The sequence below is a fragment of the Hippoglossus hippoglossus genome, chromosome 11 (genome assembly GCF_009819705.1).
Source record: "Hippoglossus hippoglossus isolate fHipHip1 chromosome 11, fHipHip1.pri, whole genome shotgun sequence".
Lineage (NCBI taxonomy): Eukaryota > Metazoa > Chordata > Actinopteri > Pleuronectiformes > Pleuronectidae > Hippoglossus > Hippoglossus hippoglossus.
In genome coordinates this window covers 21381910-21394110 of record NC_047161.1, presented here as the reverse complement: position 1 = coordinate 21394110, position 12201 = coordinate 21381910, and the positions used below count along the sequence as shown (strand labels likewise).

The 12201-nt window shown below is 43.7% G+C and overlaps 2 protein-coding genes across 7 annotated transcripts in view; one reads left to right on the top strand and one right to left on the bottom strand.

Annotated features, from left to right (window-relative positions):
• Window positions 1-4052, bottom strand: part of gatad2b (GATA zinc finger domain containing 2B) — a 45737-nt gene extending 41685 nt beyond the window's left edge. For 3 of the 6 annotated variants that reach the window (XM_034601172.1, XM_034601171.1, XM_034601173.1), the window contains exon 1: window positions 3886-4051. The gene's annotated coding sequence lies outside the window, so the exon portion shown is untranslated. Of the gene's footprint in view, window positions 1-3885 lie in introns of all 6 variants that reach the window. The other 3 variants (XM_034601166.1, XM_034601170.1, XM_034601169.1) reach the window with 2 other exon arrangements.
• Window positions 4053-10627: 6575 nt separating this feature from the next.
• Window positions 10628-11631, top strand: LOC117770693 (endonuclease domain-containing 1 protein-like). Its single transcript, XM_034600345.1, has 2 exons — window positions 10628-10870; window positions 11032-11631. Exons 1-2 carry the CDS (start codon window positions 10628-10630, stop codon window positions 11629-11631), a joined length of 843 nt encoding a protein of 280 aa, XP_034456236.1.
• The last annotated feature ends 570 nt before the right edge of the window (window positions 11632-12201 follow it).

Genomic DNA, 12201 nt, shown 5'->3' with positions numbered 1-12201 from the left:
AACTTGAATTCTGTTGAACCTCTATTTGAATAATAACATTATAACAACAACACCATAATATTATCAATACACTGATTAATAACCTGACCTGCAGCCTTCACTGACTTACTGGAAATGAAACCTGCTAACTCATGGGCAACTACATTGTGAACAAAATGACGTAACAACGTTCAATGGAAACCAAAATCATCAACCCATTGAGGGCTGGATTCAAAACCACACCGAAAGTCAAAGTAAAATGTTTTAATCATGGGCTGATCCAACTTGCGTGAATTTCATCACGGCAACTCATAATGGGACTCAGTAGTGTGTATGGCCTAGCATTGTCCTGCACCAGGAGGAACCCATGGCCCACTGCACCAGCGTAAGGTCATACAATCTCTCTGAGGATTTCATCCCGGGACCTAACAGCAGTCAGGAAACCATTTGCTATGACATGGAGGTCTGTGCGACCCTCCAAAGATCAATCAATCAATAAAATTGTATTTGTATAGCCCATATTCACAAATCACAATTTGTCTCATAGGGCTTTAACAAGGTGTGACATCCTCTGCCCTTAACCCTCAACAAGAGTAAGGAAAAAAAACAAAACCTTTTAACGGGATAAAAAGAACGTAGAAACCTCAGAGAGAGCCACATGTGAGGGATCCCTCTCCCAGGACGGACAGAAGTGCAATAGATGCCACGTGTAAAGGAGAACATCAGAAAGATAAGGGTATTTACAGCATTGATTAGAAGAAACACTTTGTAGCATAATGGAAGGTCAATGAATTGATGGATTATTGTCAGTAATGGTCGAGTATCTGAGGAGAAATATTGTATATCAAGCAGTCTTGTTGTAATCATAGTCCATGGTCAGCAGCCACCACGATCATGATCCACCATCAAGATCGGATGCCACTATAGTCCACAATCAGGATCCACCATCACGATCGGATGCCACTATAGTCCACAATCACTGTCCCCTGCCGCCATCAGGATCCACCATCAGCTGCCACCTCGATCGTGGTCCACCACCACTATCAGATGCCAACACGATACAGGAACCGCCATTATTATCACAAACAAATAAACTTTAGGAGTCTCAGGGGTAAATAGTGTTGCAGCAGAATCCAATACAATTGAAGTAACTACTGACCAAAGCTTCAGACGTAATGAAACAGAAAAAACATAACATGCCTGCATACTGCTATTGTGTTGTCATCCAAGTGTCTGCATGCCCCGACATTCATATTTGACTCGAAAAGAGGTCATGTACACAATGTTTCAAGCGTAAAAGTCCACCAGAGGTCGGACGGTAGCATTTCCAACGGTCCCTGAATGCACCTCGTCAGAAGATATCAGCGGACAATTAGGCTAAAACATGGTGTAAATGACAGTTTCTAGTCGAATATGAATGTCGGGGCTTGCAGACACTAAGATGACACCACAGGAGCAGTATGGAGGCATGTTATGTTTTTTCTGTTGTTTTATTACGTCTGAAGCTTTGGTCACTAATAACTTCAATTGTATTAGATTCTGCTGTTACACCGTTTACCCCTGAAACTCCAAAAGTGTTTTTTGGACTCAAACACTTCACCCACCCCTGCATCGGCATAGTGGTGAGTAGATGAGTGAATTTTCCTTTCTGGGTGAACTATCCCTTTAAGGATGGGAGTCTCAGAGACAGCTGCCAGTGATGAGTAAATAATAAGTATATAGTGTTATAAGCTATAGTGTGCAACACATCTACATTATAGAAATGAGAAGTAGCATTAACAGCCTGATCCTGATAGTGGTGGTGGCGGATCATGATGGTGGATTGTGGAGGCATCGGATTGTGGTGGGGGATCCTGATCGTGGTGGCAACTGATCATGGACTATGATTACAACAAGACTGCCTGATATACAATATGCCTACTCACATACCATTACTGACAACAACTCCTTAATTCAGTTCTCATTGCTGCTCCCTTCATCTCTATCAGACATTTTCTAATATATAAATACTTTAAACATTGATACACTTCTCCATTATGTAACAAACGGTTTCTTCTAGTCAATGCTGTAAAATTATTTTGTTGATGTGTTCAGTTACATGCAGCATCTATTGCACTTCTGTTTGTCCTGGGAGAGGGATCCCTCACATGTGGCTAGGTTTTTTTAGTAGTTTTTTCTTACTCTTGTAAGAAAAAGAGGGTTAAGGACAGAGGATGTCACACCTTGTTAAAGCCCTATGAGACAAATTGTGATTTGTGAATATGGGCCTTACAAATACAATTTGATATATTGATTGATTGATTAAAATCCAGTCTCCTGATACAAACTAAATCAAATATTCAAACCATGACCAGTTAAAGGGGCTTAAAAACATGGACAACTAATTGCATTGACTGTATATTAATCAAAATTGATGTTGCAGCACTCTACACGCACTGTAAAATCTGTCATACAGTACGATAGGCTTCATCTGTATGCTGCTGGGGCTGCCAGGGGACTCTGGGCTGGAAATAGGAAATGGAAGGACTCCACCATTGAGAATACTACAGTTCATTCACACTCTTCAACTGCAAGGACCTTTCATTCATATGGACCCACTTTTACTATGGGAGTAGAGGGCTGAGTTTGTCAAGGTCTGCCAACTTTTATCTCACAACCAGAGGCTGTGGGGCTGCTGTACCTCCACGCTCACATCTGTGAAGTGAGCACTGTGTCCTGAAGGAGACCCCACTAGAAACAACCAGCTGGTTGAAAGTGATACACTGCTGAGCAGAGTGAAAGTGACTACGCTGCTGTCTGTCAACTTTCCCAGTGACAAAAATACTCGTTTTTATAAAGGCAACTTTTCCTTACCTGCAGTTGCTGTGTATGACACTACGTCAATATATCAAACTGAAGCAGTGGCAGGACCAGCTCCTGTTAATGGCTTGCAATGGAGGACGGTATAATCTGACGTTCTCTCTTCACCTCATTGAACCTATCTCCACCTCAAAGACGGTACACGCTGCACAGCAGGACGGCAGAGACAGTGATAGCAGTCAGATGTGAATCCATCTGCCCGTGACTCATGTAAATGTGGAGGAGCAGTGCAGCAGCAGACACAAAATGAGCTCCTCTACACTGCAGAATAATAGGCAGCACACATTAAATATTGATTCCCGTTTTGTCTCTAACGTCATCCAGACATCTACCTCCGTTAATCCGCCGCGCAGCCTGAATAAAGCCTTGCCCTTACAGTAACGTGTTGGTTGTGCTGTCAGGCGCCAGGCAGCCATTTAGGTGCATATGAAGCCAGTTGAGTCTCTACGTAAATGGCTGATGCATTTCAAAATTTTCTTCCTAATTGCTGGGAGCCATCAGCAGCCCCGGCCTCCTCCTAACGCCTTTTAATCCGCCACCTCACACAGCTTTAGCCCGTTACACCCGTCCGAACATCCCATCTCATCCCGGTGCCCTTTAAACGAGCATTAACACGTATTTGGAGAAGGTAGCCTCTTTCTCCAGTCTGTTAACCCCTAGAGACTCTGGATCAAACAATGAAACCGACTGGAGGCATTCAGCTCAACGCTCCCATCACACCGTAATTCAAACATCCCCGGTAACAGCTCGGTTATTATCGAAACACGGAGCACCGGGGAGGATTTGGATGGACCTAAACGGTTCTACTGCGTTTCCAGACATTTAAGTGTGGATGGACAGTTCGAGGCGACGGCTGCTGGTCGCCGACATGTCAGTCTGCATCAATAAATAGCGAAGAGAAGCCGCTCTATTGTCTATCGGCACATCAGCGTATCCATCGGCTGCACAGCGGCACTACTCGCCGTGCTGCCGCCATAGGAACCCCGTCGCTGCCACTTCAAAACATCCCCAACCGGAGCCAGGCCCCGCGAACATCCTCGGACTCACCTGTGTCTCCTTTCGCCTCAGTGTGTACCGTCTCCGGGTTCACGGTCCGGTCCTGACAGCGCTGTAGCGTCTCCTCACCACCAGTCCCCGGCACCGGCAGGCAGCACTAAACCGCTGATTGGGCCTCGACACACAGTCACCCCGTCGGTGCAGCCAGACACGCGGCTCATTGGTCCAGCAGTCGCTCCGTGTAAAGGAGACAGGCGACTGATTGGCCATTTGTTTCCCCAGCAGACCCAGACACACAGCTGATTGGTCGTACGGCATGCATTAGTTGACGCACTCAGACAGCTGATTGGTCGCTGGTTTCCGCGGTGGAGACAACGAGTGATTGGTTGCTGCTAGTGTTGTTGTCTGTGTCTGGATGGAGCCATGTTCCCTCCGATGGGGCTAAAGAAACAATGTGGAGGTCTGCACCCACTCACTAACTGCTTGTTAGAAGATGTCCACTCAACCACGTAGATTGTACCTGGCTGAGTTTCTTGACCGGTATCAGGAAGAGAAACCCGGTTTCTTGTTTGAACGGCGCTCTAACAGCTCCCCGTGAACGCATGTACATGACAAAGACCCAGCAAAGCTAACAGCTGTGACAGGAAACGTCATCGGTCTCACTAAACTGAGGCTGCCCAAAGCATTAGACCTGTGTCTCCACCGTCTGCCACCGTGTTCTGACAGACATGCAACATAGCTGCAGCGCCATGCTCTGTAACTATGGCACACTTCCCAAATGAGGAGAGGAAGGGGACACATGGACAAAACTGGAGGTGTTTAAATGTTAAACATCTGTCAGGTAGAAATAGGTTTTCACAGAGTTGCGGCCCTCCGTGCACGGACAACATGGAGTCATCACAAACAAGATGCCAGACATCCTGAACTACTTTGCATACTGGAAATAATAAATAATCCATCATATACTTTACAATGGTTATTTTTTCTGTACGTGATCCTTTTGCTTTCCAGCATATGCTGCGTGTCATGTGATTCATACGAGCTTTTATTTGTAGGATAAAATTCTTCCACAGCTTATTTTGGGAATGGGAAGTAGCGTTTGTTGACCATATGATAAACCACAGTAGAAGCTGTAGGACTCATCTAGAGGCACAGTGCGGCCATGATACACATTTGGATATCCTTGGTTACTGGCAATGAATGAAGTTAGATGTTGCTGGTAGCAGCTGTTCATAGCCACTACCATGCAGACTGAGCCCTCTAGTGGTCTCTATTTGAACTTCACTTAAAGTGTAGAGCTACAGTATGACTTGTGTTACTATTGTTCATTCAATGCTGTTAAATTGCAATGATATTTTGATCTGATCTTTTGCACTCTCAGGGGGCTTTTGATCATTTTTTATCAATCATCAATACTATTAAGAGAACCCACAAATTATATATTGTATAATATATGATTTATTAACAATAACGATTCTGTTACAAAGATTGTAACAACATTTAGGGATTAAAGGAACAGCACTAGCTGGTTTAGACTTGAGCATCTTAAGTTTATGCAACTTTATATCTAATCTCTGCCAAATTCCAAAGGCAAATACTTTTTACTATGCTCTACAATGGTCTGACAGCTGCAGCTACAAATTACTTTAACAGATTAGAATTTTAAAAAACTTATATAAACAGCATCAGCTCCTCCTCGTCTCCACTGTTACTCGTTTTTTAAAAGTTATGTTTCTTGACCACAGTAGTCACTAAAATGGAAGGATAGATACGGGAAGTGTTTGTTTCCACAAGAGTAGAGGTCACGCTGTTGTTATGGAAACAGATGTTTTGTAAGCGCAATGTCTTTTCACTCACTAAAACATACTGAAGAATGAAAGAGTAAATACAAGTGATAGATTGCGGAGAATAGAGCAGGCTGAGCATCACTGTGGGAAACAACAGGGTGACACTTTCACTGCAGAGAGGACAGACTCTGACAGACTACATCAAGAGTTTTAAAAATTCGCATTAATAAAATAATTGTTAGGGTCTGCAAACAGACATGTGAACCTGTGCCAAAGCCCCATAACATCAATTTCAACATATTGACTCTACATGATATTTAAATAAAATGATGTGTTACATGTTAAAGTTTGAGAAGAGGGGGGGATTTAAATGCCCTCTTACAAAAAAGAGAAAGCTTGTATATTTTTGCTCTTCAGACCCTAGCTCTAAAAGGTCTGAACCAAGAACATGAAATTAAACATTTTTTCTCTAAAAATAAGTAGGAGCACTGGCTGAATGTTCAAGCATTTATGTACTGGCATATGTCTATCAATCAATCATCAAATTATATTTGTATAGTCCATATTCACAAATCACAATTTGTCTCATAGGGCTTTAACAAGGTGTGACATCCTCTGCCCTTAACCCTCAACAAGAGTAAGGAAAAACTACAAAAAAAACCCTTTTAACAGGGTAAAAAGAAGGTAGAAACCTCAGAGAGAGCCACATGTGAGGGATCCCTCTCCCAGGACGGACAGAAGTGCAATAGATGCCACGTGTAAAGGAGAACATCAGAAAGATAAGGGTATTTGGAGCATTGATTAGAAGAAACAGTTTGTAGCATAATTGAAGGTCAATGAATTGATGGATTATTGTCAATAATGGTATCTGAGTAGACATATTGTATATCAAGCAGTCCTGTTATAATCATAGTCCACGATCAGCAGCCACCACCATCAGGATCCACCATCACTGTTATGGACGTTTTCTGGAAGCTGGTGAAAGGAGAACTCAGGCAGCAGCTGATGTCTTATGCAGAAGAGTTTAATGTAGACTTGATGCATCAGAGACCAGAAGGTAGAACAATATACAAACACTAACAGAGTAACAGGAGCAATTGTCACCCCCAAGTCTGAAGATGTCTCCCACAGCATCTGCATATATCTCCCTCTACTTGCGTCACCCATGCTAACAGCACATCCACGAATGGCTAGAATTGCCGTCACTCTCTATGTTACATGTAGGTGTTCACATCCTATTGGATAGTTAAGCCTACAGTATGCATTCCTAAATCACATTGTGTCCTTATGTCTTGCTACTGATAAACTACGCAAAAGAGTTGTAGTTGGTGAGATTTGAAGTTGGTGCCTCTTTGTCTGGCGCATCTTAGTTAGAAATGAAAGTCCATGAGCGTAGACACTACAATGTACTGTTGGCTGGCCCTTTATCTATAACCTGACCTTGGGTACTGATAGAGAGAGAATGGAGCTATTCTCCTGTACAGATATAATATACACTATATACATTGTGTATAGTGGCATATACAGTAATGTGTGAGGATGGTCAAAAATTCCTCAACAATCACGATTGGATGCCACCATAGTCCACAATCATGATCCTCTGCCGCCATTAGGATCCACCATCAGCTGCCACCTTGATAATGGTCCACCACCATTATCAGATGCCAACACGATACAGGATCCGCCATTACTATCATGATCTCTGATTCGCGATCCACCATCATAATCCACGGTCTGGCCGCAGCCGCGGCCCTGGATCTGCGGACGATAAGGCAAAGGGACTCCGGGGAAGAAGTCAAGTCAGTAACATGTATTGATGAGACATTCATTTCTTTGATGTGATAACGATTGAGAAGAGGAAGGAGAAGCTGGAAAGAGAAGCTCCATGTGTCATGTGTCCCCCGACATTCTAGACCTATAGCAGCATAACTAAGAGCAGGTCTAAGACAAGCCTGGACCGGCTCTAACTATAAGCTTTATCGTAAAGGAAGGTTTTAATCCTACTCTTAAACGTACAGATGGTGTCTGCCTCCCGAACTGAAAGTGGGAGATGATTCCACAGGAGAGGAGCTTGATAGCTGAAAGCTCTGGCTCCTACTCTACTTTTAGAGACTTTAGGGACGACAAGTAAGCCTGAATTCTGGGAGTGCAGTGCTCTAGTGGGTTGAATGGTACTATCAGCTCTTTAAGATATAATGGTGCCATATTATTAAGGGCCTTGTAGGTGAGGAGGAGAATCTTAAATTCTATTCTAGATGTAACCGGAAGCCAGAGTAGTGAAGCTAATACAGGAGAAATGTGATCTCTTTCCCCGGTCTTTTCAGGACACGTGCTGCAGCATTTTGGACAAGCTGCAGAGTCTTATCTGAGTTTTATCTGAGTTTAATAAGAGAAAATTGCAGGTCATCCAGTTCTTTATGTCCTTGAAACATGCTTGAAGTTTAGTTCATTGATTCCACTGTTCTAGTAGGGGTTTCTAAACACACAGACATCTACTGAATCTTAAATAGTTACTGTTCAAGTGAATCAGCCCAGACAGATTTCTTAATACACTTTTTCATTTTGAGCATTTCTATATGCCACATCTCAACAAATATACATAGACGTCCATGTATTTAAAGCACCTTCACACCAGTGGCCCAACAACTAAAGCCCCCAGGACAGTCGTTTTTCACATTTTAACTTCTTAGGGGAAATCTTAGGTGTTAATTGTTAATGGATTGTTTGAACACTTTGATTAAATAGAATCTAAAATAATGGTTTAATTTGCTCTTCCTTAATTGACACTGTCACTCTCTTGTTACGTTTTGCTGCATCTATTAATTCAGCACAACTTTCAGCACAAAGTGTCTAAAGTTTTAAGTGAGTGTTTTTCGCAACCTCACATAATCAAACACCGACTACATTCAACAATACAAAGATGCTCTTATCTCAGCCCGGTCCACCTACTACTCACACCTCATACACTCTGGCTCCTCCAACCCCAAGGCTCTCTTCTCCACAACAAACAAACTTCTCAAACCCAGGGACAACACCTCCAAATCCTTCACAGTGAAGGTGTAAAGTGCAACTCTTTCCTTTCATCTTTCCAAACAAAAATAGACAACATTTACACCCTCTCCATTGCTCCACTAGGAGTAGGAATGAGAATCTCCACCTGTATCCTGGACCCCATCCCATCCAATCTAGTCAAGGACTGTCTCCCACCAATCTCACCACTCATCACAGTAATCATGAACTCGTCCTTCAGCTCCGGTTCAGTACCCTATACACTAAAACTGGCTGCTGTCACCCCCATCCTCAAAGAACCTGGACTTGACCCCGACACCATGAGCAATTTCCGGCCCATCTCCAATCTTCCCTTTCTGTCAAAAATATTAGGAACGTGTTGTCGCCTCACAACTCAAAGCCCACCTCATCTCCATCGATCTGTTCGAGCCATTTCAATCCGGTATCCACTCACAGCACAGCACAGAAACAGCCCTCCTCAAAGTCACAAACGACCTCCTCCTCTCCTCAGACTCTGGTCACCTCAACATCCTTGTTCTCCTTGACCTCACTGCAGCTTTCGACACCATCAACCACACCATTCTTCTTTCCTGCCTCGAATCCTCCCTCAACATCACCAGTACTGCTCTCTCCTAGCTTAAATCATATCTTACAAACCGACAACACTTCATCAGTATCAACAACTGCACCTCCTCCACTGCTCCTCTTTCCCAAGGCCTCCCCCAGGTTTCCGTGCTTGGTCCTCTCCTGTTCATCCTCTACTTGCTCCCTCTAGGTAATATCATACGTCAACATGGTCACCACTTCCACTGCTACGCCGATGACGTCCAGCTCTACATGTCCACTAAATTTATTACCTCTGCTACTCATTCCACTCTGAGCAACTGCCTCACTGACATTAAATCATGGATGCAAATCAACTTCCTCAAACTAAACTGTGACAAATCGGATGTGATCATCATCGGTCCCAAATCCCTCACCAAAACCAGTCACAACTTCTGCCTCACCATCGACCACTCCACTCTTTCTCCTTCCCCACACATCTGCAACCTCGGAGTCATGTTTGACAGCAACCTCTCCTTTGAACACCATGTTAACCAAATCACCAGAACTGCCTTTTTCCACCTAAAAAACATAGCCCGTATACACCCATCACTCTCCTGCTCTGCTGCTGAAACTTTGATCCATGCTTTCATCACCTCCAGAATCGACTATTGCAACTGTATTCTCTATGGCACATCATCCAAAAATACTAAATAAACTACAGTTCATTCAGAACACCCACTCCCTTGATCACATCACCCCTGTTCTCCAGAATCTCCACTGGCTCCCCGTCCCACAGTGCATCCAATACAAAGTCCTTCTCCTCACTCATAAAGCCCTCCATAACCAGGCCCCCTCCTACCTCACTGACTTGCTCCACCACCACACTCCATCCCGTCGGCTCCACTCCTCTGATGCTAACCTCCTGTCCCATCCACTCAGGACCAAGCACCGGGCCTGGGGCAACAGGGCCTTCTCCGTAGCTGCCCCCCTCCCTCTGGAACTCTCTCCCCAAACACATCCGAGACTGCACCAATCTAACAATGTCCAATTAAAAAAATCTAAACTCACCTTTTCAGAACTGCTTACAATGTGTGATGTATGTAGTGTGCTCTAAGTTTTTAGTATGTAGCTTCTTATGTAAATTTTAACGTATGTAAAGTGTCTTTGAGTACTGTGAAAAGCACTCTATAAGTAAAATTTATTATTATTATTATAATTCCCACCATAACGTGATGGCTTCTGGTTACTTGTCACTTTTCAAACAGAGTAATGGATTGGGCACTAAAGGAGATAAGCATTTGCATAATAAACCCGAGATGGTATGACGCACACAGAGCAGACAGAGTCCACACAGCACGACAGCTTTTCAGAGGGACTGAATGCACAGTGGTTCACGTCTCATCATGATTGTCGACAGAGCAGATCAAGCCCTCATCTATCTGCTAGTCGTGATGGCAGGAGCAGAGGTGCAGGAAAATCTATCTCCGGGGTGTAAACAGTTCCTGTACATGGGCACGCTGCCTCGAGGGCTTGAGGAGCAGTCGTTCAAAAAGATTTGCCAGTTCTATGAGGGAAAACCGCGATTTGTGACTCTGTACGACACCCTCAGCCACATCCCTGTTTATTCTGCGTACACCTTCAAGCGCTCGGATGGCTCCAAGAAGGCTGATGTGCCTTGGATGTATGAGCCACAGGTAGGAATGGTTTCTGGATTCAACGTTTAACCTACTTAGGAGAGTGTTTTTATGGGAAAACAGAGAGAATTGTTTCAGGAATTAGTCTTATTTGGTCTTGATATCTAGTTTAAGTATATATTATTTTGAGATTTAAATAATGACACTGTTTATCCTGGCAGCTGTCCACGGTGTCTGGCTCAATAGAGATGCAGCAGCTGTCTTCAGAAAATGCTCCAAAATCTTTAGAAGCTGCACAGGCTGTCCTCGATGACTACTCTGAGTCTGTGTTCTACGAGCGTGGACAACTGAATCCAGATGAGCACCAGGCCCACCCTGATGACAAAGCAGCCACCTACACTCTGACCAATGTGGTTCCTCAGGTAGCAGAGTTCAACATGGGCGCCTGGACAAAGCATGAGCACATCATTCGCAGGCGTCTCAACAACTACTGCCGAGGCACCGCCTATGTGGTCACCGGGGTCACCACCTCAGGTCACACAATACGCCGCCAGAACATCAAACGCCTGGGCATCCCCAGCTATTTCTGGTCGGCCTACTGTTGCATTGATTTCGACCACAATTCACCCTACTCCGAGCGCTCGAAGTTCCCTGCATTTGCAGCTCATGGTCTAAACGACAGGGAGAATAACAAGGTTCAGGAAATGACGGTGCAGCAGCTGGAGGACTTCCTGAAGAGGGTAACTTATGTTAGTGGCTCCTTCCAGATCTTCTATGACAACTGTGTGGCTCCTAATAGTGTTAACAGTGCCCTACACTGAAAGCATGAAGATGGACCATCAGATCAAGTATAGCTTCATTTTACATCAAAATCAGTAATGTGCAACATTTAGGAAGTGATTTGGAATAAATCCTTTGATTCAATATTCATTCAACTGTTGTTCTCCTTATTTGCACTCTATATTTCGTTTGAGAAGAAATATACTGTACTACTACTATTACAAAAAATCTCTTTTGAAAGCTCCATCTCTGCTGAGGATGACCGGAAACTGATGTGACTGGTCCTCAATGTTGACATAAAAAGTAAATATATTTAACCTCTTTGTTTAGAAAATGCTCCACATTGTTGACATCTATTAATTCAATTGTGTTGGATTTGATGGGACAAACTGAAAAAGATTTTATTATGCATGAACTTGCCATGAGTAACCCATGCATTCTCTGGCCTTCTCTTGTACTCTGCTGTACTGTTCATTCACTTTATCTTATGCTCACTTATCCTCTTTATGACTGGGAACGACACCTGTCTGTGTAGGCCTTTTGTTCAGCACAGACAGATTAGTCCTACAGTTTTACATTTTCACACAAACTGATACACTAAAGCTTTAAGC

Bases quoted from the DNA above. Each gene is read 5' to 3' on its own strand.
- LOC117770693 (XM_034600345.1), top strand. From the start codon at position 10,628: ATGGCAGGAGCAGAGGTGCAGGAAAATCTATCTCCGGGGTGTAAACAG. The intron at 10,871-11,031 runs GTAGGAATGGTT...TTATCCTGGCAG, and splicing joins CTTGGATGTATGAGCCACAG to CTGTCCACGGTGTCTGGCTC.